At 40.3% G+C, this 26,262-nt stretch overlaps 1 protein-coding gene across 3 annotated transcripts in view; it reads right to left on the bottom strand.

Annotated features, from left to right (window-relative positions):
- The window catches only part of HDX (highly divergent homeobox), a 105,289-nt gene that overhangs the window by 8,978 nt on the left and 70,049 nt on the right, over positions 1-26,262 (bottom strand). For all 3 annotated transcript variants that reach the window (XM_027839916.1, XM_027839902.1, XM_027839910.1), the window contains 3 exons: positions 23,690-23,897; positions 15,237-15,316; positions 8,627-8,710 (listed from right to left, as the gene is read on the bottom strand). In XM_027839916.1, the coding sequence (XP_027695717.1) occupies positions 8,627-8,710; positions 15,237-15,316; positions 23,690-23,897 (372 nt within the window). The remainder of the gene's footprint in view (positions 1-8,626; positions 8,711-15,236; positions 15,317-23,689; positions 23,898-26,262) is intronic.

A 26,262-nucleotide genomic window follows, 5' to 3' on the forward strand; every position in this document is an offset into this window, starting at 1 on the left:
ATTGAGAGAAGGGGGAAGGATAAGGTAGACTGGGGTAAATTATCTCACATAGAAGAGGTGTGAAAGGAAGAGCTTTTACATTGGAAGGGAAGATGGAGGTGGTAAACACTTGAACCATACTCTCATTGGAATTGGCTCAAAGAGGGAATAATGTACACACTCAGGTATAGAATCTATCTTGCCCTACAGGGAAGCAGGAGAGGAAGGGAATAAGAGAAGGAAGGAATGACAAAGGGAAGGGTGGACTTGGGGAAGCAGTGGTCAGAAGCAAAACAGACTTTTGAAGAGGGAGAAGGTGAAAAGAGACCAAGAGAAGGACAAACACTGGGAAAAAAGAGGATGGAGGGAAATACACAGTAATCATAACTGAATGTGAATGGGATGAACTCACCCATAAAACAGAAGCAGATAGCAGAGTGGATTTAAAAACCAGTATCCGACAATACATTGTTTACAAGAAACATACTTGAAGCAGAGAAACACACACAGAGTAAAGGTAAGAGGCTGGAGCAGAATCTATTATGCTTCAGTTGAAGTAAAAAAAGTAGAGATAACAATCATGATCTCAGACAAAGTAATAGCAAAAATACATTTAAAGAGATAAACAGGGAAATGATATTTTGCTAAAAGGTACTTTTGCTAAAAGGTAGTCAATGAAGTAATATCAATATTTTTTTTTTGCATTTTTGAAAACCATTTATTTGGAGACGATTTTGTTTAAATACCTTAAATTTCCTATATTTATCTTTCTCACTATTCACTAGGGAAATGTTCAAGAAAATTGAGTATTTGATGTAGAGAATTCATCTCATCCTACTGTTTCCTTCTCACCCACAGATGTAATCCTATATACAATCTCACCCTCTTTAAAATGGAATCTGGAAAACTGTCATCCACAAATGAGAGGGTTTTAGTTTTAGTTTTTGTTCTTGCTTTATTTAACTAGAGGAGGAAGAGTAGATAGCCTAGCCAGAATACCAGAATTTACACATAGCACCCATAAGGACAGGCAGTTTCCTTTCAATACAAAATATTTGAAATAAGGATGGTTACAGACTCCTCTCCACCCCAATACATGATATGCATAAATGTTTATTTAACCTGTTTCATTTTGAAAATGTATCATACTAGACATTGAGAACAATATGAAGTGATATCAATATTAAACATATATGCATCAAATGGTATGGCATCCAGATTCTTAAAGGAAAAGTTAAATGAGTTATAGGATGAAATAAGACAATAGAACTATATTAGTGAGGGACTTCAACTTTCCCTTCTTAGAACTAGATAAATCTAACCATGAAATAAACAAGAAAGAAGTTAAGGAGATGAGCAGAATTTTATAAGGGTAGGGGTAGCTAGGTGGCGCAGTGGATAGAGCACTGGCCCTGCAGCCAGGGGGACCTGAGTTCAAATTTGGCCTCAGACCAAACACTTGACACTTACTAGCTGTGTGACCCTGGGCAAGTCACTTAACCCCAAATGCCTAAATAAAATAAAATAAAATAAAATAAAATAAAATCCCATTTAAAAAAAAAGAATTTTATAAGGGTTAGATAGTGATAGGCCTCTGGAAAAAAACTGAATGGGAGTAGAAAGGAATATACCTTTTGCTCAGCAGTAAATGGCACCTACACAAAAACTGACCATGTATCATGTATCACAACCCAATGCAGAAAATTCAAAATATTAAATGCAAACTTTTCAGATCATAATGCAATAAAATTATATTCAATAAACAGCTGTGGAAACAGATTAAAAATTAATGAGAAACTAAATAATCTAATCCTAAAGAATGAATGAGTCAAAGAACAAATCAAAGAAACAATTTAATTTCATCAAAGAAAATGACAACAATGAGACAACATATCAAAATTTATGGGACATAGCCAAAGCAGTACTTAGGGGAAAATTTATATCTCTACACACTTACATCAATAAAATGGAGAAAGAGCAGATCAATGAATTGGGTATACAATTAAAAAAAACTAGAAGAAGAACAAATTAAAAATGCCCAATTAAACACCAAACTGGAAATCCTGAAAATTAAAGGAGAGATTAATAAAACCGGAAGAAAACCATTGAACTAATAAATAAAACTAGGAATTGGTTTTGTGAAAAAATCCATAAAAGAGATAAACTGCTGGTTAATTTGATTAAAAAAAAAGAAAACCAAATTACCAGTATCAAAAATGAAAAAGGTGAATTCACCACCAATGAAGAGGAAACTAAAGCAATTATTAGCAGCTATTTTGCCCAAGCATATGCCAAGAAATCTAGCAATCTAGTGAATATTTATAAAAATATAAATTGTTAACAGGTTAACAGAAGAAGAAATACAATACTTAAATAACTATTTTAGAAAAAAAAAGTCCCCAGGCCCAGCTGGATTCACACAACACTTAACAATTAATTCTAATACTATATAGTTAACGCTAGTATCTAATACTATATATTACTAATCTAATGCTATATAATTAATTCTAATACTATATAAGCTATTTGGGTAAATAGGCAAAGAAGGAGTCCTACCACATTACTTTTAAAACACAAATATGGTGCTGATACCTAGACCAGGAAAAGCAAAAACAGAGCAAGAAAACTATAGACCAATTTCCCTAATGAATATTGATGCAAAATTTTTAAATAAATTACTAGCAAGGAGATTATAGCAATACATCACACAGATTATACACTATGACCAGCTAGGATTTATATTAGGAATGCAGGGCTGGTTCAATATTAGGAAATCTATCAGCATAACTGACCATATAAAACAAAAACAACAAAAACCGTATTATCTCAATAGATGCAGAAAAAGCTTTTGACTAAATACAGCACTCATTCCTATTTAAAAAAAAACACTTGAAAGCATAGGAATAAATAGAATTTTCTTTAAAATGATAAGTAGAATCTATCAAAAATGATCAGCAAGCATTATCTCTAATAGGGATAAGCCAGAAGCCTTCCCAATAAGATCAGAGGTGAAGCAGGGATGCCCATTATGACCGCTATTCTTCAATATTGTACTAGAAACGCTAGCTATAGCAATAAGATAAGAAAAATAAATTGAAATAGAACAGGCAATGAGGAAACAAAACTATCACTCTTTGCAGATTATATGTTGGCATACTTTGAGAATCCTAGAGAATGAACTAAAAAACTAGTTGAAAAATAAACAACTTCAGCAAAGTTGCAGGATATAAAATAAACACCACATAAACTAGCAGTTTATTATCAGCAAAGTCCAGCAGCAAGAGATAGAAAGAGAAATTCCATTTAAAACAGTGAAAGACAATATACAATACTTGGGAGTCTACCTGCCAAGACAAACCCAGGAACTATATGAACACAATTACAAAACACTTTTCACACAAATCAAGTCAGATCTAAATAATTGGAGAAATATTCATGGCTCATGGGTAGGCCAAGTCAATATAATAAAAATGACAATTCTACCTAAATTAATTTACTTTATTCAGTGCCATACCAATTAAACTACCAAAAATTATTTGATGGAGCTAAAAAAAATGGACAAAATTCATCTGGAAGAACAAAAGGTCAAAAACATCAAGGGAATCAATGAAAAAAAAATGTGAATGAAGGTTGTCTAGCAGTACCAGATCTCAAACTGTATTACAGAGTGGTAATCACCAAAAAAAAAAAAAAAAAATCTGATACTGGCTAAAAAAAATAGAGTGATGGATCAGTGAAACAGATTAGGGACTCAATACACAATAGCAAATGACCATAATAATCTAGTGTTTAACAAACCCAAAGATCCAAGCTTTTGGGACAAGAACTCACAATTTGACAAAAATTCCTAGGAAAATTGAAAAGCAGCTTGAAAGAAACTAGGTATAGATCAACATCTCACACTGTATACCAAGATAAGGTCAAAATGGGTACATGATTTAGACATAAAGAATGTTATCATAAGCAAATTAGAAGAGCATGGACTATTTCACCAGTCAGATTTATGAATAAGAGAAGAATTTATGACTAAACAAGAGACAGAGAGCATAATGGGACATAAAATGGATTATTTTGATTACTTTAAACTGAAAAGTTTTTGCACAAACAAAACCAGTGCAGCCAAGATTAGAAGGAAAACAGAAAAGTGGGAAAAATTTTTAGAGCAAGTTTTTCTGATAAAGGCCTCATTTCTCAAATACATAGAGAACTGAGACAAATTTATAAGAATACATGTCATTCCCCAATTGAGAAATGGCCAAAAGATATGAAGGGTTATAAAACCGTATACACCATGTGATCCAGCAATATCACTATTAGGTCTATTTCAAAGGGATTAAAGGGAAAAAAAGGACTTATTTTTACAAAAAAATATAGAGAGCAGCTCTTTCTGTGGTGGCAAAGAATTAGAAACTGAGGGGATATTCATCAATTGGGGAATGCCTGAGCAAGTGTGGTAAATGATTGTGATGGAATATTATTGTGATATAAGAAATGATAAGCGTGATGCTTTCAGAAAAATATGCTAAGACTTATATAATCTGACGCAAAGTGAAATGAGCAGAACCAGAGAACATTGTACACATTAACAGCAATATCGTAAGGATGATTAACTATGAATGACTTAGCTATTCTCAGCAATACAATGACCCAATACAATTCCAAAGAACTCATGATGAAAATTGCTATCCACCTCCAGAGAAAGAATCGATGGAGTATAAATGCAGCTGGAAGCATACTTTTTTACTTTCTTTATTTTTCTTGTTTTTTTTTTTTTGGTCTGTGTTTTCTTTCACAACATGACTAATATGTTTTGCATGACTGCACATGTATGATCTATTATCACATTGCTTGCCTTCTGGAGGAGGGGGGAGGAGAGGGAGGGAAGGAAGGAGAGAATTGGGAACTCAACATTTTAAAAAATGAATGTTAATTGTTTTTACATGTAATTGGAAAAAAATAAATAAGACATAAATTTTTTTTAAAACAGTGTTGACTAAGAGCCATATAAAAACATACTAACAATGAGAGTTTCTTGGCATTTTGGCTGTCTTGACGGAGATGGCCAAGGGAAAATCACATCCAATGCATGAAATGTGTTGGCGACACCATTTACCACACTGCCTCTGGGATCTGCCTTTGCAGACAGCTTGATCAGAAATAAATCATCTGTACAAACGGAGTTCCTTATCAAGAGGTATTTTGTATTGACAAGCAGGGTTACTACAAGCTTGGCAATAAAATTGCCCACGTCCTACTTCTAGCAGGCTGGCCTCATTTAAGGCCTCCAGCCTTTATTACTAGTAGTTGTCAAGGCAGCAGTATTAGTAAAGTGCTACCCAGGAAGCCTTTTTTCTATAAAGCATCATTATCCCCCATTTGGCCCTTATGCAGTCCTTTCCTAGCTGCACTCACAATCCATTAGAGATCACTTTTAAAAAATTAATTCATGCTTACAAAGGTCATAGTTATCTTTGCAGATTCAGGTCCCGTATTTTTCAGACAAATTCTAAGGAGTCATGTAGTGTTTCGAAAACATAAACAGCTTTGAAATCATCTTCTAGGCCCTTCTATAGGCAGCTATTTGCAAATATACTGTCCGTTTTCTAGATCATCTGTAATTTGTTATGTGTAGCCCGAGTAATTTCCGGGGAAAAGGAGGAGCTTGTGGGAAGCACTGAAATAAGAGCACTGACTACCGAATTGCCCACACCACAATGAGCTCATTTGTCTTGCTGCTAAATCCACTCAATTAGATGGAAGCTCTCATCCAACAGGATGACCCATAGGAAGCATTCGAAGAGCCTTGCAGAGCAAAGGAGGCAGCTAGTAGCACAGTGGAGAGATCGCCTAGCCTTAAGTCAGCCTCAGACACTTTCTAACTGCGTGACCCTGGGCAAGTCATTTAATGTTGGTCTGCCTCAGTTTTTCCAACTATAAAATGGGGATAAAAGCAGCATATACTTCCCAGGGGTGTTGTGAATGAAGATTAAATGGAAATAATATTTCGAAGGTGCTTAGCAGTGCCTGGCACAGAGTAGGCCCTCATAAATGCCCATTTCCTTCCTTCTTTGCTGACTCCATCATTGAGTCTGCTTACAGCTGCCAAGTTGAGGTAGTTTTTCTGACCCAGACAATTGGGCCTCAGGGCCTTTGCGCACCACCCTGCATCACACAAGGCCTTGGTCTTGGCTTGGGTTTCCAAAGCTCCGACCTAATCGGAAGCTTCCAAATGTCTACGCTCAGTATCAATGGGTAGCAATGAGAGAATATACAAAGAAGGGATTCTTTCCATTTGTAACATGGAATCACAAGAATAACATGTAGATTCAACTCAGTGCTCAGGGAAAAAAAAAAAACAAAAAAACAACCACTCGGAGTAATTTATAAGTAGCACCGAACAGAAAAGCTGAATTGATTTAATAGCATCACAGAACTGCAGAGGTTGGGGGTGGGGGGGAGGAGCCTTCCCAAGATGACACTCTACTACATAAATCAATGTTCAACTAAAAAAAAAAAAGTCACTTGTCTAGAGGCGCCAAATAACCGTGTGTGTGTGTGGGGGCGTTTACACGCACGGTGTAATAATTTCTTTTAAGCAGGGTAAAGGTAAACCACACATTATGATCCAATACAGATTAGGCTGTCAAAAACAAAAACAGGCATTGCAAGTTGATTTTCGATGCGGCCTTTCTTGGGAAGCAATCACGCCAACACCAGTTCTGCAGTTCTCTGGCTACTCTACATGTATTGGTGTTTGTGAGTTCCAACAAAGTCGTTCATGGGGTTATGGGGGAGGAGGGGAGGACTCCAAAGGCCCTCCTCCCCCCAAGTAACAGTGAAACAGCTCGTTGTTCCCTACAGCACCTGCTACAATGAAAAGGGCCAGGATACTAAATGCCCTTTACAGCCTGGCACAAAAGCTAATTGGCATAACTGGACTGTACAACCTCCTCTGGGCCAGGCCTTCAAACTTCCTCAAGCAGCTCAGAAGCCTCAGGCAAAGGAGGCTTAGGAAGTGAGCTTACTAACTAAGCCCTGGGCCCCCTCCCATCTGCACTGCTAGGAAACCGCTTTATAGTCGGACAACGTGGCCCTCTGACCTGGAGTCAGAGATTGTGCAGCTACAGGGGACCTTTGATAGTCTCTATTCCAATCCCCTTCCACAGACAGGGAAATGGAGGCAAAGAGAGAAGGGACTTGATGAAGGGACAGATGTAGGGCTGACTCCTGATCGAGTCCACCTGCTAAGTGGTGGCTTGTGGAGCTCTATCAGCTTCCAACTTGGGGTGCCCAGGGCTTTGCATACTGGAGGTGCCTGCTCCATGTTTCCTGACTCACTGAATGACATGGAAGAGGGATTAGAATGTGCTCTTGTCCCCCAGAAGGGCTCACTCGAATAATTCCTAGTGGGAAAGACAGCTGTAAGGAAGCACATGATCAGACTGTCCTCCCTGACCTCCTTTGCAAAGATTGCTTAAAAGACAGTTTCCTTCTGTATTTGTATTCTTCAATATTTGAAAACCTGATGTGTTAGGAACATTTGGAAAACAGAATCTGGCCAATGAAATAACTAGCAAAACTGAAAAGATTTTGTAGAGAATGACAGCTGCTGTCTTTTCCAATTAAATGCTACTCTCAGTTAACATCTCCTGATTTCCAGCTCTGCTCTGAACACTAAAGGTGCTCAAAGAAAAGAACCTTGGGGCGTCAAAAGACAGCCACAGAATGCTACAAAGTTCTCCCTGGGTAGAGGATTCCCATTCACCGAGGGACAGCATGAACACCTATGCGGGCAACATATGGACAGAAAGACTGATCGCCGATGTCAAAATTTAATAAAAACAAACAAAGTTATGTATGGCATCCTGTCACAACAAGCCATTCAGTTCAGTGACAAGTGACATTAAGAAAAGGTCACCTCTATTCATAGTCATTCTGTAGTCTCCTGAGCCATTAAAAATGCTCTGAAAATTCTTTTTTTAATGTCCCATAGAACAGGTAAATTACCATATAAAGAAAATAATTTACTCTTTAGAACAAATTCTATTCCAAGACAAAATTATGAAAGGCTTTTTGCTATCCCAAATGGCAGAGAATCAAAAATATCATGGTGCAAGTGGCTCCTGAAGCACCCCCATTTGAAAAAGATCCATTTGGATATAAACAGATATGATGATTAAAAAGAAAAAAAGTTTGGCATCATGAGCCCCTCCCCCTGCCCCTGTCACCAGCAGTCCACAAACTCTGACCTCACCAAAGTCTATTTCCCCTGGTTCCCTAATTGGTACCAAGGTGGGTTGAGGGAGTTGCTGAGATACCTTGGGGCACTGAACTTCCCAGAAGGGAGTAGCACAGGCCTGGGGCCAACATGTGCCATTAATGCCTTGGGGTTATCGAGATGCTTAGTTGTTTATAGGATGCATCGCCCCCACTGGGAGATGAGTTCCTTCAAGACAGGGACTATATTTTGTTTTGTCTTATATCCCTAATGGCTGACATAATGATTTCCACACAGTAGGAGCTTAATAAATACTCATTAGATTACTTCAGATAGGATTGGATGAGAGTTGGAAATGCAGAATTCAAAATTATTTTTAGCAAGACCAAATGATATCAATGAAGATAAAAAAACCCAAATTACTTCTACCTTATAATCCAAGAGAGAACTCATTTGCTCCACTTCTGAATTACTTATCATATCACTTTCTTCATCATCAATTATTTCTATTTTCTGCAACATAAGGAGAAAAGTGCGAATAAATGCATAAGGTTATTGCCATTGTACACACCCCTATCCAGCACAAGCATATGCAATCGATTTTTGATTATCTGTGTGGGGACTATCCACTCTGGATAATTGGAATAAGCTCTAAGTTCTAGGCTGGTCTCTTTATACTATGGTAGACCATTTCCCTGTACCTTTCATTGACATATGCCAAAAATGGAAAATCATTTTAACATTAAGACTATTGCGGAAGCTCAGGGCTAGTGGGACCTTTGTGGTCATCCGGTTCCATTGTTCATCCAATGTGGTGATCCCTCTATAGCCTCCTCTCCGGCAGGCTCTCCTTGAATACTTTGAGTACCAGGAAGCTCTCTGCTTTGGGCCTCCATTCATCAGTCTGTTAAAGGAGGGGGGTTGGCCAAATGATCTCTAAGTTCCCTCCTAGTTCTATCATATTCTGATACTGAGACTGCCATGTTCCAAGGCAAGCCATTCATTTTTGGACAGCTCTCATCGTTAGAACACTCTTCATACCACTGTGTCAAAATCTCTTTCCCCTTAACTTCTGCTTGAAAGCAGCAGCAGCAACAAGTCCAAGCCAGCCAGAGGACACTCCAAAGCCAAATATACAGGATTGTTATTATCTGTTCTTTTCGACAATCCATGCCACTGCTTCTTTCCATTAGGCTAAATAATTGAGAGCTGACTGTACAATTGAAAGCGGCTTTTAGGATGCAATGCTGAAAAAATGCCTGATAATTTGTTTCCTTCAGTGGCCAATAACCACTAAACAAAGAGAGGAATAAAAACTAGAAAATACCAAGCTCGGGCATTAAAGTATTTGAACCACAGCACTGCACACACAATAACGCACTCAAATAAATATTTGTTGAATGAATCTGCCTCTTGCCAGAAATCCAAACTGCCAACACAAAAATCTAGCCAGAGAGGCAAGTTTGCTAAGAACTGAAATTTCTGGCTTTGGGTTAAACCAAACAAAGGGGTCCTCAGAAATTCAGGGCTAGAGCTCTCTCCCTTTAGCACATGAAAAACACAAGTCAAAAAAGCCAACAGCCTACAATTCTCTCAACCCAAACAGAGGACCAAATTAAAGCAAAGCTAGGTCTGGTCACTAGGCAGCCTTTAAGAAAGAGTACATTAACAGCAATATGTCATAGGCAGAAGCCGAAATGAGGCTTCCCACCCAGCAATATATATGGTGATTAAAAGTCATAGGCAAAGTTCGAAAGATCATATTTGATATATTGCCTATGAGGATACAATACCATTATGGGGCTTGTGACCTGAAGGCTTCTGAGTCAGTAGGATGGCTGCAGTGAAATTGCTTTCTACTGCTGCCTGGAGATGAATCTAATGTTTTGTTTTCTGTTATAATCACAATAAACTTGGGGCTTAATCATGGAGGCTCTCATCGGACTTTGGAGCTGGTCCTTTTTTTTTTGGGGGGGGGGGTCTGGATTGGGCTCTGGGAAAAGCAATTGGGAAATTTTCCTGTTGCCTAACCTGTAGGGAGTGGGCATGGGCCACCCTAGAGATTTCAGCCCACAAATAGACATGCTAAGCCTGGGTAATTTGTCATCCATAAATAATTGGGGGCACTCAAAGGGTACAGGCAGAGGCGAGCAACCTTTGAAAGTTTGGAGTTTGGTCTTTGAAAATCAATTGTTCCTGAAAAATTAGGTGCCTAAGTGACTGTGAGTCATCCGATGCCATGACTTCATTCATTATCTTCAAATGTCTGCTGCAGAGGAGACATAGTGCAGAGAGAGGCAGGCAACAAAACAAGCATTTCTTTAAGGGGGAAGAGTTTTATATCTGTACAGCCTCCGACTGGCATCTTGCAATGGAACGGAAATCTATAGCATGGCTCTGCTGTTTATGCTGGGGGGAGATTACCCTGTGGAATTTAAGAATGTTATTAACACAATTCATAACAGGGGAAAATCATTACTACCTACCTGAGGAAAAAAATACGACTTCCCCTAGAACAAAGCAAAACCATCTTCCCTTTTGTTGCCCCATTAGGGATTGGTGGATGTAATATTCGAGTGGAAAACAGCCAGAGCTAGCCCCCACCAGCATCGAAACCAGTGAAATCCAATCTACAACTCTCCTCGTCTAGAGATTTGTGTGTTGCGAGCATGGAAGTAATAATCAAAATATTAACAAGGCTGTCCTTTGCATAATGTTTTTCAGTTTACAGAATGCTCTAACATGCCTTCTCAGTCAATCCTTATAATCTTGTAAGATTAACAGTGCAAGAATTTCTTGTTCTCGTTTTCAGGGGAAGGAAATGGAAGCTCAGAGATGATACATTTAGAGCTGTAAAGGACCTCAGACATCATCTGATCCCAACTCCTTAATTTCAAAGATGAAGAAACTAAAGGCTGAAGAAGTTAGGTGGCTTGCCCAAGGTCACACAGCTAGGAAGTGGCAGAGGAGGGATTGGAATCCAAGTCCTCTGACTCCAAAGACAGCCCTCTTTCCACTGTCCAATGCTGAATGACGTGTCCAAGGTGGTCTAGCTAGCAATGGCAGTCAAAACTCAAATGAGGATCACTCCAACTCTAATCCAGTGTTCATCTTAGAAAGAAGGAATAACACTGATATTACGATCGATATCATGGGCTATTATGAGAAAGTGCTTTCATAGAATCCCAGGATTTAGGAGGTGGAATGGGTCCATATTTGAAAGGAACCATCACTATGCTTTACTGCCATGAAGTCACCCCTGCCAGGAGGAGGACACTACAGCTCACATTTGTATCTTGTTATAAGGTTTGCAAAGCGCTTTACAAATATTATCTTATTTTTTCCTCACAACAACCCTGGAAGGTAGATATAATTGTTATCCCCATTTTACAGTTGAGAAAACTGAAGTCAGTCAGAGGTTCAGTGACTTGACCAGGGCCCACATGAGGCACATTTGAACTCCAGGCTTCTGACTCCAGGCCTTGTGTGCTCTCCACTGTACCCACCACCTAGAAATCACTACCTCCTCCCAAGGCAGCTCCTCCCACTTTTATTTTATTTTATTTTATTTTATTTTATTTTATTTATTTATTTATTTACTTTTGCCTAGGCAATCAGGGTTAAGTGACTTGCCCAGGGTCACACAGCTAGTAAGTATCAATCCTCCCACTTTTAGAACAGCTCTTGTTGACCAAGTTTTTCCTGACATCAAACTTGAATTTACTGCTTTGTAAAATCCAAACCTCGCTCCTGTTTCTGCTTTTTGGGGCCAAACAGAACAAATCTAACCTCTCTGGTGTGACGGCTGCCTTTCAAACACTTGAAGGGAGCTAGAATTTTCTCGGTCTTCTTTTTTCCAAAGGAAAAGGCCCAAGTCCTTTCAGTCTCTTTTTATAGGTATGACCCAGGCTCAAGGCCTTCTGCCATCCCAGCTGCCTCGTCTTGAGGCCCTCTAACTTAGTCAGATTGTTTTTAAACTAGAGCACCAGAAGTGAACACGATACTACCAACGTGGTCAAACTGGGCAAGAGGAGAGAGGGACCGTCACTTGGCCTCTTGTGGTGTAGGCCCAAGTTGCATGAGCTTTTAGGGTTGCCACATCACACCTTGCTGATTTCTATCAAGTCTGCAGTCCACTCAAATCCCCAGATCTTTTCCCAAACCAACTGCCATTTAAGCATGCCTTCCCCAGGGAGGCCAGTTTACTGAACTCAAGTGTAAGACTTGACATTTACCCTTACTGAAGTTCATGGGATATTTAGTTCCTGATCTTAACCTTGTCCTCCACTGTGTTGACTCTCCCTCCCCACCCTCTCCAGCTTTGCGGCATCTACAAATGTGATGAGCAAACCAAAATGCTTCTATCCAAGTCATTGATAAAAAAAGATTAAACCACAGAGATCCTTGGGGCATGCCACTGGATACCTGCCAAGCTGACATTGAACCATCAACGACTATTCTTTGAGTCTAGCCATTCCAAGTTTTCCAAATACATCTAATTGTATTACTGTCTAGTCGATATCTCTCCATTTTTTTCCATAAGAATAACATCGGATACTTTGTTAAATGCTTTGCTAAAATTGAAGTGAACTAGATACTATGCAAATGTGAGCTGTTACTACAAATAAAATGGGGCATGAAGAGGGGCTTTCCTGCAAGGAGGAAAACAACTGACACAATTTGTTAACACATAGGTCTTACTAACTGTTAACAGCTCAGTGTGAAGCCCCGTTGTGATTTAAAAGCAGAAACTTGGAGAGGATAATATATGCCCCTGTGTAACCTGAGCACAGCCAGGTGGTACAGTGCTTAGAGCACTGGGCTTGGAATCAGGAAGACTCCTTTTCCTGAGTTCAAAACTGGCCTTAGACACTGATGAGCTGTGTGACCCTGGGCAGGTCACTTCACCCTGTTTGCCTCAGTTTCCTCATCTGTAAAATGGGCTGGAGAAGGAAATGGCAAACCACTCCAGTATCTTTGCCAAGAAAACCCCACTGGGGTCACGAAGTGTTGGACACAACTGAACAACAACAAAAAAACAAAAGGTACTGGGGAAAGCATTTAGGAGAGTGCATAAGCTGTATGAAATAATACATAACACATACTCAAAATTGGGGCTACAGAATAATGTGACTGATGGAATTTACAGGGACTGAAAATTCTTAAATGGGGGGAGAGAGAGAGAGGGAAGAGAACTTAGCATGATCCAGGAGGAGTCACTTGACTCTCTGGCAATTTCAAGTGTATGTGTATGTGTATATGTTTATGTACGTGAGAGTGACGCTGTCCCATCCAGGGCAACACTATAAGTCAGGAGGACTATTTAGGTGTCTCGGTAAAGCGGAGGTCAACCAGCAAGGGAAAGGAACTGGACTTGACTGTTTATAGACTAAAGTATGAGTTCTTTACGTTTTCTGTTAGGTTAAATAAAATGTGTTCCATGTATGATGTTTTGCTAGCCTGAGCACTTGACTGGGAGCTAAAGTCCATTTTTCTTTTTTGCAAAGACCAAGGCAAGAGACAAATTCTGACATTCCCAAGGGAAACTGGGGGAATACATGAGTTTTTATTAAATAGAGGTCACCAAGATTGAACCCAGTCCATTTTAGCCTTGAGTTGTGGAAATGAGCAACATATTATTATTACCCATTGCAACATTCTAATGGTGAAAATCCACAAACGGGGATCAGGGTGAGTCTAGGGAGCAATGTCACATACATTAGAAAATCAGCCTCAGGAGCCATATTTTTTAAAGGTTGAGCATAAAAACCAAATACTGACTTAATGGAACCAAAGCAAATGCACAGGGCTCTTTTCTAATGTGCCTCAGTTTAAAGTTGGGCCTGGAATCTGAATCAATCAATCAACATTTATTAAGTGCCAGGCACTGTGCTAAGTGCTGAATATCTTGATAGCATCTGAAGAGAAAGAGATAACATTAAAACAATGTTAACACTCTTGCCTAGGATGGGGTTTGAGCAAACTATGCCCCATGAGCCTGCTATTTATTGGGTGTCATATTCTGATAAATCACAACTTTTCTGAGCCTTGGTTTCTTCACCTATAAAATGGGAATACTAATATTGCAATGACTTGATAGGGTCATTGTGACAACTGAATTAGATAATTAATGTCTGCACTGTGCTTTGTAGCTATAAAGCACCGATGTAAATGAGTTACTCTTATTCTTGGTTTAAGGTATAGGATGGCATAGTGGATAGTGGGCTGGTCTCAGAGCTCACAAGACTCAGGTTCAAGTTCATCCCCTGACATATTATGTGACTCTGGGCAATCACTTAAATTCTCAGTACCCTCTAAGGCTATACATCTTGGATGAATCGAAGAGCTTCATTGGTGGGAAACATTCCCACACCAGAAATTCTCCATCCCAAGGAAATCACAGCTCTGGACCCACCTTTCCTTCTCACCCCCTTTCCCCCAACAACAACAACAAAGACTCTTATTTATATTTTCAAAAGCTGGTTCGATTCATATGTACATACATGTACACAGACTCCTTCTTGTTCGTCTGCCTCTAATGCTTTTTTTTTTCATCATTTCAAACTTTCCCAGGTTGTTAAAGGGGTCCCACTTCCCTTAGAAAGATGAGAAAGCTCCCAATATGCCAAACACTGAGGCTACCTTAAGAACTGATATGATTCAAAGAGGCAGAGGTGTGGTCTACCAGGGAGAACTGGAAGCCAGGAAGGCCTGAATACGAGAGCACTAACAATGGCTTGCTTCATGTTCTTGGGCTTAATTCCGTTTGAATCCTACCATCTGTCCAAAGAGGAGAATTCTGCTGCTTTCCAAGGGTGCTGAAGAAAAACGACTTCTTAGGTGTAAAATGCTGTATGAATACCAAGCATTCATTAGCTATTTACATTTGTGACTCTCTGAAAAGAATAATTTCCGGGACAGAAATGACAACATAAAAAAACTTCCCTTTCTAACAATGCTGACATTGTCACTGACTGGAAATGTCTGTCCTTTTATGAGCCTGTCACTTGGTTCCAAAGGCATTTCAAAGTGTACATACCACGTTGTCTGTGGACACTGCGCTGGGGTCTTCTTCCTTGTGCCTGCTTGCTTCATTTGAAACTGCTTCACTGGGCTCTTCTATGGAAATTAAAAAACAAACAAACAAACAAACCTACCATTAGTCACATTCTCAAAGTTTCATTCACGATACTCCCCAAAGGTGACAGATATTGCCTGTATCCTTAGAAAAGCACTTTGAGAGACACGGCCAGTGAGCAACATACAGGGCCCAAGTCAGGGATGAGAGTGCTGACCCACAGGGAAGTCACATAGATGCTGCTCGGGCTCCATTTTCCCCTCTACAAAAAAAGGGACAGCCAAATTTTCTAGAGTGTTTCTGGAGCATCATGGCCTGGGGATCTGCTCAACATTTTCAAGGCCTTTGGTTTCGTCAGGTGGGGCTAGCCTTCCACTGGCCATTTGTTCTCTGACACCTATTGTTTCTTAACACCTATTCACTTACTGTTTCTTAAGGCTAGGAGGTAGAACTAGATCTTGGGAATTATTTATCTAGCACTGGCAAAGAGTCTTAGCTGTTTAGGGGCATTTTCTACTTTTGGAGGAACCCAGAACAAGGATTTCATCAAGAGAGAGAACTCTGAGAGTAGAAAATCACTCCATCAACCTAGCTCAGCAACTTGTCTGTAAATTACAATCTTGGAGAGTTGCCTAGAGCAAAGAAAGGTTAAGTGACTTACCCAGGGTCACACAGCTAGTCTATGTCAGAGACAGGACTTAAACCCAAGACTTTCAGTCTCAAAGGATGACTCCCTATCTAAAATACCACACTTTTTGTCTCAGGAGTATTAAACAAAGCAACTTTTTGGATGAAATGTTGTCTCCATTGTACAAATGGGAAAACTAGGACAAAGAAAACCTAATTACATTGACTGAATCCTGTTCTTCCAAGGAGGTTAAAATAGCCCATTCCAAATAAGGGCTGTTGATGAGATGTCTCTACCCAGAGGTGAAGCTGAGGGGAAAGGTCCTGGAGGGGAGGGGGCAAGGGTGGGAACTGGTACTAATTTGAAAACGGAGAGATTTTTCTCCATTGGATGGAGTATCCCCATTGAGGAAGCCCTGATCTCCTCCAGCACATGGCACAGCACTCTCTCTGTACATGCTTGTGCCAAGACTTCAAGGAACCCCGATGTCATCAGTGTAGGCATTCCCTGTGCCACTGTGGCTCAAAGCTCTTCCACACCTGAGCAAAGGATCTCTGTGAATCACAGGAGCTGAAAAAATGTCTCACTTCTTAATCAAACTTTTGATGAGAAACCCTTCCACACTCTGCAGAGCTAGTTCTTGGACAACACATGTACCATCTATTTCCTTGACCCACAGACTGGGCGGAGCTAGTGCTCCACCCATATAATCTTCAAAAACCCACAATCACTTCCATGGCAAGGCCTTGGAACAGTGGTTCTCAACCTTATTGACTCAACACTCTTAAAAATTGTTGAGGAACCCTCAATCAAGAGGGTTTATGTGGGTTATTTCTAGTAGGGTCATTTACCCTACTAGACATTAAAACATCTAAGTATTGGGGCAGCTAGGTGGCGCAGTGGATAGAGCACCGGCCCTGAAAGCAGTAGGACCTGAGTTCAAATTCGGCCTCAGACCAAACACTTGACACTTACTAGCTGTGTGACCCTGGGCAAGTCACTTAACCCCAATTGCCTAAAAAAAAAACAAAACCAAAAACAAAAAGAAAAAACATCTAGTATTATTAAGGAAATAAATTTTGACCTTGTAGACCTACTGAAAGGGTCTTGAGGACCCTAAGGGGTCTCCAGACCATACTTTGAGAACTATTACCTTAGAATAAGCCTTGAGTTGAGGTCATAGGGATTACTTGAATGAATAGAAAGGTACTTAGATTTCTTTAGAGTTAGATATTACATTAGCCCTATTAATCAGCAGCAAAATATTTTTGTCAGCTCTCTCAAGCTTTTTTTTCAAGCCCATGACCCCCCAGTAACGGGGAGACAGGTAAAAGACTAAGCTCAAGACTTAATGGATGGGAGTTCAAAGTATTTAAAGAGCTCTCAGAAGATTTTTTTAATCAACATATGAGTAAAAGTAAGACAATTTTTGAGGAAGAAACTTATCTTGTTAATACTTTTTACATTTCAAAGCCTATTTAATCAGCAACCTTACAAGAAGAAGGGGTGGGCAAGGTGTCATCAGACTTAGCAGTCAGTATCCCCCTGTGGTGGCCTCTTCTCATCGGTGATTTTACATGTGTTATTTCTGGAGGTCTATGTCGTGTCTCTGCTCTCATTTTCTCATAACTTTGTGCATCAATATGCCTTCACTAAAAACTTCTCCTGCCTGATTCTTTACATTCTGGAAGGGTTGCATAAAATCCATTGCAGGATTTCAAAATCAAAAGGGTATAAGAGAAAAAGAGATGCATCTCAGAAAGTGATGGAGGTGACTGTTTAGAGGCAGGTCAACACAAGCAAAAGTATCACAAAACCACATTTTTCTTGTCTTGGTATTTGGAAAGAAAGGAACTTTACTAAAGGGAAAATAAACAAATACATAGTTATTGGTTAGTCAAATTCCAGAGAGCCTGCTAGACAAAGGCAGTGTGTTCCCACTAGGGAACCAGTTGGAGAATTTTTTCACGAGCACAACAGATATAGCTCAAAAGGGGTATCCTGGAAGAATTTAATGTTAGAGGTGCTGAATGGGATAGTTCTCCAAGCACTTTACTCAGTATAGTAGTTGTAAGGCTTCAAAAGCTCTCTTAGCAATCCTACTCATTTTTCTCTCCATGAAACATAAGCCTTTGAAGCTTGTCTCTCCATGAGATGAGACTAAGGAACTTGACCAGCCAACTGACAGCATGGTGTAGTGGAGAGAACACAGGATGTAGAGTCCAAAGACCTGGATTAGAATCCTAGCTCTGCTATTTGGTTTTTACCTGGGTCATTTTGTGAAAGTCATTTCATCTCCCTGAGCTTGAGTTTCCTCATCTGTAAAACTGACAGGGTGGGACTAGCTGATCTCTAAGGACCCTTTTAGCACTAAATTATATGAGCCTGTGTTGTTACCTGAGCCAGGGCTGGAGGTTGGGGGGCAAACAGAGCGATCATAGTGGGTTCTCCATCACTTCTCACCATGCCTCCTCTACACATTTCTGAGGGAGGGAAAGAGAAAGAAGGGGAGAGGACAAAATTGGAAAAGAGAAGGGATGAGATGTGGAAAGTACAGTATTCCCGAGCAGGGAGAAAAGAAGCTGAAGCTATGGAAAGAATCATCAATGTTTTAACAGAAGGTTATACTAAAGAACAGGTGATCCTAAAAGGATTTTTTTTCCCTCCAATTTTTGGCATGATTTTGCTAGATATAGAGATCATTTCTTGGCCCCAGAAGAACACGTCTCCTCTTTTCAAAGAGGAGTCAAGAGAACATTAGGATTCACTTTATAGAAATTCATCAATGAACCTGCCTTAAGGACACCTGCATAGATCAGAAACTGGCTGGGTTTGCTGGCTTGGGAATAGGAAAGCAAAAGACTGAACCACCTCTTCTGATTTTCAAGACTTGTTAGAGTATGAGGTGTGCTAATATGTGAGGCAGATCCCCAAAGAGAAGAGTCGTGATAGTGAAGACCAGGTGGATAATTAGAGAAATCACAGCTCGAAGACCCAAGGACATTCACTAATCATTCCTTCAGGGTAAGAAATGGAACCAAATCTTATTAATTATTTACCTGGAACTTTAGCTGGTAGTTATTCGGGGGCATTACTAGAAGCAATTATTTGATGAAATGTTATCCCCATTGTAGAGACGGAAAACTGGGACACAGAGAGACTAATCACGTGCATTGAGTCCTTTTCTTCCAAGGAGATCAAAATGGCCCATCTGAGTAAGGGCCGCTGATGAGGCACCTCTGCCCAGAGGTAAAGTTAAAGTGGAAAAGTTCATTGTCTTTGGTGGTGCTAAAATGAAAACTATGAGATGATTTTTTTTCCTAAAGACAACATCTAGTCCCTTGGTGCTTAGACTCTTAACTACCAAATAGACAAACCTTAAAAGTCAAAACCCTGGATATTTTTAAATCCCTGAGAGAACAGAAAAGTATAGCTGGAGAAATCTCAGGCTGTTGCTGTTGTCTCCTGCAGTGAAACAACTCTTTTTGGTTAGTCCCACTGGGCCTGGAGTCAGGAAGGCCTCAGTTCAAATGTGGCCTCAGATATTTGCTAACCTGATTGCCTCGGTTTCCTTGACCATAAAATGGGGATCATAATAGCACCTGTCTCCCAAGGTGGTTGTGAAGATCAAGTAAGATAATATTTGCAAAGAGCTTAGCACAGTGCCTGGCACAATAAAAGTAAGGACTTCATAAATTCTTGTTTCCTTCTAATCTTCCTTCCTGAGCCAGAGATCGGGGACACTGAGATTCTGCCCCCTAAGAAACTAACTGTTTTTGTCACTTCCCTTCTCAGGGCTTAGACTACTAGGTGATCTCTGAAGGTCCCTTCCAGCTTCCCCCCAATCCCCCTCCTACCTTGACCATGAACCAAAGAACTGCCTTGGGCCTAGTTCTAATTTTGTCCTTTTCTTTCTACCTCTGGATTCCTCCTGATCAGGCTTTCCTAGAACCCTAGACTATCACAATGCACCTTGGGAAGATGCAAAGGAAGCTTGTTTTCTGCTTTGACATGCATTCTGGTGGGTGAGCCCTCCCCTAATGTTTCAGTGGCATCCATTTGGTCCAGGGGCTACAACTCTGGATTCCTTTCAGTTGCTTAGCTTTTGTCACTCAGCAAGGGCAGCCAATCAGATCATAAACTTGGTATCTAGAGTAAAAAACTAATAACCTCCAAGAAAGACTTGATAATGAACCTCAAGAGGCAGTGTGGTAGAATGGGAAGCATCAACAGAGACTTGGTTTTGAATCCTGCCTCCAATACTTTACCTAGCTATGTGACCACTGTTGCTTTATCTCTGTGAGCCTCAGTTTCCTCATATGGAAAATTTGGCTAGTAATACTTAATAGGGGGGAGGGAGAGGGTACAATGAGGTAGAGTGTGGCTAGCCTCTGGAAGCCTTAAAACATGATCTATACTTTAGCTGATGTTATTTGAAATGTTCAGGCCCTGAGAATGGGAGCTGGTTAGCCTGGGAGAACACCGTTTCTTTTGAGGTTAGATAATATTAAGCCAGGCCAGATGACACAATCGTACTTAATCGCGACATTCAAACCAATCAGATTAGCATTCTCTCTGAACAAAATGAGCAAGAGAATAGGCTGGAACCAGGGGTCAGCTCTCTGCACAAGGCTCCTTTCAGCCTAGGAAATGCTTTTACGCTTTTCTGTTGCAAATTCTGAGGAGAATAAAAAGGTTTCCATGCAGCTGTGAAAAATAAGCCACTGAGAGGAATTGGAGGCAATCTCACTTTTCATCAAGTGTTCTCTGCAGCGGGCATTAAATCCCCTCTCCCCTTTCTCTCATTAGGTCTTGATTACCATGCTAGCTGTCTAAGAGAACACACCATTCAGTGATAAAGGATGTCAATGGAGAAGCCGTGGTCCATTGGCAACTTTAAAATGAACTTTCACTTTTTTCCATTTAAAATTTTTCTTTTGGGATCTGGAGTGGGGTAGGGAGCAGAGAGAATGACAACCTCTCATGTTTCTTGGTTTTCCTGGTCTCTCTCTGGTCCCTAATATTTCTTTGTTTTCTTCTTCCCTTATAAGAGAGAGCTATCAGACATTGCTTCCCATCCTCCTAAGTCCAATGACTAATGCCTACTGGCTTCCAAGCACTCCCTCTGATACTACTAGATGTTTCCTCATGAGTTACCCTAAACAGTAGGAAAATAACCAAGCCACATTTTGGTTCCAAAGCTCATCTAATGGACCAAGACCTAGACTGCAAATGAGATGTCATGTAATATGAATTCTATTTCTCTCAGTCAGCCACTGTCACTAACTCTGTGCCTCAGTTTCTCTGTTTAGTTCTTTCATTTGTTATGGAAGCAGCAGATACATAAGAATGGTGCTTTACCATCTGATGCATTTCAAAAATAAAGGTGACTTTTTAGGAATGGTCTTTGTATTTCAGTAAATGCAAGTGGGATTTCAGAATCAGAAAATGTTCAAGCTAGAAACAACCTCAGGAAGGAGGAGAATCATGCCAATACAATGTCATGGAGGACAAGGAGATATAGAGGAGGAGGACAGAAAAGCCAACCTCCCCAGCCTCCTCCCCCCAAACCCAAACACCCAAATACTGGATCTGGCAATGACCTTGTAGAGGACTGTTTCTTTCTAGTAGAAGGGTCAGAAACTAGTGGTTGAGGTAGCTTGAGTAACGTGTGGTGGTAGAAGCAGTTTGGATTGTTCTTTCTGGGAGTTTGGCAGTGAAAGGGAGGAGAGAGATGGGATGATAGCTTGAAGGGGAGACAGGATCAAGGGAAGGTGGGTTAGCTGACTGGTGTCATTGTTGTTGTCATTTTTAAAGAATAAAGGAGAACTAAACTTGTTTATAAACTAAGGAGGAATAAGACCCATGGGCAAGGAGAGATTGCATACTGCAGATGAAGGGAGGCTGAATGATGTAGCATGCTCCCAGAAGAGAAGGGAAGGACTAGGCTCTAGGGTCTTAGCAGTGGGGCTTCTTTTAGTGAGAAGAAGGCCATCTCTACCTCTGAGACAACAGAGAAGGAAGAAAGGATGAGAGAGGCCACTGAGAGGATTAGATGAGTGCAATTGAATAAGTTCACTGATATCAGTCTCAATAGTTTCAGTAGAATAGAAGGCAAAGCTATCTGCCGATAGTGAAGGAATAGGGGGGACAGGGGGTTAGCAATAAGAGGAGAAGCCCAAGGGCTCTCGAGCCAACTTTGGGAGGCAAGTAAGGTATTTCTGTGTAACAGAGAGAGTCCAGGGAGCAGAAATTTATATTGAACCCAGTTCTGCAGATTTCTGTATTTTTTCCAGCAGCCTTTGGCACCTCAAGAAATAGGAGCAGAGGAGGCAGATGGCAGAATCCCAGGGCTGGGGGTTAGCAGGGAACAAATATTAAAAGGTCCAGGAGACAACGAATTTAGGGCTGGAGGAGGGAGCATGCTGAAGCGGCTGATCATAAGGTCAAGACTGGTTAGAAAGGAAAGTAAGGCAGACCTGGTTTGATAAACAGGGAGAGCCAGGAAGAATTAAAAGGCCAAAGGTCACTATTCAGGCAAGGAACAGGCATGGAAGGATAAAGGAGTGGAAAACGTTGAAGGAGAGGAGATCGTGGTAAGGGTCTGGAATTTCAGAATTCAGGATTTGTAAGAGAATTTAGAGGCCATCAAGTCCAATCTCTTCACTTTATAGATGAACAATCTGAGACAAAAAAGAAGTTAAATGACTAGCCCAGGATGACCCAGCTAGTAAGTGTCTAGCGTGGGATTTGAACCCAAGTCTTCCTGACTCCAAGTCCAGTATTCTATCTACTAATCTATGGTGCCTTGAAGGTGGTACATTTTCAAGGGATGGTGAAGCCTAAGGTATGGCCATCCTATTGGGTGGTTGAACTCAAGTAGAGAAAGAGGTCATAGAAATTGAGAGGTCAAAAAAGATTGAAGATGTGGTGTTGGAGGGGCCATGAGTGTGACTAGCTAAATCTCTGAGGGGGATGGCCAGGGAGGGGGTGGCTAGCTAAATCTCTGAAGGGTTGGCCGGGGGGAGGGTGCTAGCTAAATCTCTGATCCAGATGCCAAAATCATAGCAAAAGTTTGGACAGTAACTAGGTGAATGACAGCAACAAAGATCAGGAGAGGGTGAGAGAGTCAGATGACATGGACTCCAGAAAGGCTGGTGGGTGCTGGTAGCAAGTAGGGAGTACTAGATGAGAAAGTGCTAGAAGGAAGCAAGGAGCACCTCTATGCATAGGAGAAAATACAGGGTGTCTCAAAATGTTCAGTGCAATGACATTAAGCTTTCATAGTTTAAAGTTATCAGAACAGAGCTCTTTTTTTCTGTTTGAAGTCAAATGAAACACAGTGCTCTTAAATAAATATTTTAGGGATATTTAAAACATTTGACTCTTGATTCAATGGTCCTGCTGGTCATAGGATCAGGGACCCAGGGCAGGGCTCTTTCCATGATACCATTACTAGTTTTCAACATGGTGGGTTTTTGATGCCATACACTTGATCACATTTCCAAAAAGAATCAAAACAAATATTTCCTTAGTTCTGATATAAAGCCTGTGGCAAGAAGCAGAAATTCCAAATTTGGGCTAAGTTCAGATGAAAATATATTCCTTCTTGTGGCCTAATGTAGAAGGATGTGTAAGAAGAGACATTTTAAAAAATCAATTTCTCTTTAAATGCTTAACAAAATGTATGGACCTTAAGTGCAAAGGCTGAAAACCAAGTCAAATAACCACTGAAAAGCAGCCCTTTGTCAAGGCTATTTATTAGGAGATGCAGTGAGCAGAGTACCTTGAGAGCTTCCTTCAGATAAACAGATGGATACTTCATCATTTCTGTCGTTATCCTCCACTACCTCAGGTCCAGCTTCCTCTCCCGATGCTAGTGCAGACAAAGGGCCTGACTCTGGCTGCTCCGAGAAGTCAGCAGGGCCGCCTCTGGGAGGTGGAACTTCAATCCCCATTAAACGATATTTTCTTCTTCGATTCCCAATCCAAGTCTTTATAAGGGAGATACAATGAAAACTTTTGAACACATAGACACCTCATTAGCTCTGAGCATGAAGAGAAAAGAAAGGCTCTGAGTAAAACAGAGTGGAGTTTTTATTTAAATGAGAAACATAAAAAAGCAAAATACATTGAATAACGATCAGCTCTATTCGCCTTTAAATAACACTTGGCAGTTCACAAAGAGTTTTCCTCACAACCATCCTGAGAAGGATTTTGGTTGTTGTTTCACTGTGAGTCAATGAAGTATGAGCAAAACAGCTTAGCTGCAAGATCATATTTATTTAAAACACCCACAATGCCAAGCAACATGGAGTTCATTACTTTTTTTTTCCCAGAGAAAATAATCCGCCACATCTTTCAAAAGAAAAACAGAATGGTTGGGTTCCCAAAGGAACTGGGCATGTAGCTATAACTAAAGCTTATGTCCCATTTCCAATCTTGCTTTTCCTAGGTGAAAATCTGCCTTATTGACTTTCATCCTTTCCCTATCAGCTCGGTGCTTCAAGTAGCTTCAAAGCCAGGTTTATTGTATTGATAACTAATTTGCATCTCAAGTTCCTCACATAATTTACACAATGCTCATTTTTGTGGCTAGAATTTGTGGCCTCACCGGTCTGGTCAACGTCATTCCACAAAACTCAAGTTGAATTATTGTTTCTTTTTTTTCCCCTTGTAAAGATATCTCTGAAATAGTACAGAAAACTAATCAATGCAATGCAATGATTTCCTGCCCCGATTTGAATACAGTTAAACAGCTCGTATCAACGAGGCTTTCTGGAGGGCTATCGCTGTGGAGGAAATGACCTCCAGCGTTAGAATTGGATATCCCTCCCAGCTTAAAGATTCTGGGATGTCCTCTAAGACCATCTTCTACAATTTTATAGATGCAGAAAGGGTCTAGAGAGCAGAAGTGGCTAGCCCTTGGTCACACAGTTTATTCATACCACAAGTTGGTTCCCCAGGCCTCCCACCAAGTCAGGGTCCTTGCCATTGTATCATACTATTCCCCATTCTCAAAACAATGCCTCTTCTATTTGTACTGTTTTAGGGACAAGACTAATGCAACGTAAGAAGAAAAACCAAAGACTAAGACCAAGAAGACATATTCGTTTTCATTTTTGCCTGTGTATTTTCCCTTCAAATTCAGGAAATGTAGTCTCTCGAATGTATTCAGTATTCAATACTAAATATACACTCTGAAACACATGGATTGTTTTTGTGAAGTCCCAAGTGAAAATTACCCCGTAGGAAAGAAAAATATTTATGTATATTAATTTTCCTGGCTTTGCTAACTTCTCCCCTAGGAGAAATACTCGTTTAAACAGTAGAATTCCATTTAAATTCCCCATTACATTGTCTCTGTGAAAAAGTACTGTTACACTTCAGAAAACTTAGAAGCTGAAACTTCTTACCACAACCCCATTAAATTGTCATGCACTTCCTATATTTCCTAACTGAATATTGATGCTTATCAAGTAATAACAAAAAAAGTTTCCTTTCATTTTATGATATGATCCATGGATACCCAGGAAAAACCATGGTAGGGACAGAAGAGGGAAGATGTGGTCTCTCAAAAAGATTCCTAAGCTTGCTTGAGTTATACTGGGTGGGAAGGAGCTAAGAGTTAGGAAAGAAAAAGGGTCCTGAGGCGCACAAGCCCAAGATGCTCCCCAACTCAATTTTTCTGGGGGTTGTGTATGCATCAGTTGCATGTGGACGAAAGGCAAAATATTCCTTAGAATGAATATTAGGCTTCAGTGTCATTTTTATTACTTGTGGGAGCTAAATTTTCTTCTGTGGAGACACATCTTTCAAATTATAACAGAAAGCACTGGGAAAATATGATTCTATAAACAGATATAATCCAAGTTGTCTTGTGCAGTATTACAGGATCACAAAATCATTGAACTGGAAGGGACCATCCCAGTCCAAGCTGGAATCCCTTCTATGTCTACATTGAAAAGATCGCCTTCTTTTCTTTGCTCGAATACTTCCAGTGACAGAGGGCTTCCTACTTTGTGAGGCAGCTCATTCCATTGTTGAAAAGTTCTATCTGAAATTTCTTTCTTATAATGAGCCAAGCCAGACTTCCCCATATCCCCAAGTCCTAGCTTTGCCTTCTGGAGCAAAAGAAAATAAGCCTACTCTCTTTTATATGTGAATCCTTCAAGTATTTGAAGATGGCAAATATGTCTTCCTTAACTTGTCTCTTTTCTAGGCCAGACACTCCCAGTTCCTTCAACTGTTCTCAGACAAGATGGTTCCCAGATCCCTTGCCATTCCATATTATACACAAATCTTGCAGGTTGATTAACTTAGTGGGTTATAGCCCAACGACCCTGCATGCCCTCCTCC

The sequence above is a fragment of the Vombatus ursinus genome, unplaced genomic scaffold, assembly GCF_900497805.2.
Source record: "Vombatus ursinus unplaced genomic scaffold, bare-nosed wombat genome assembly UNPS02004691.1, whole genome shotgun sequence".
In the NCBI taxonomy this organism is placed as follows: domain Eukaryota; kingdom Metazoa; phylum Chordata; class Mammalia; order Diprotodontia; family Vombatidae; genus Vombatus; species Vombatus ursinus.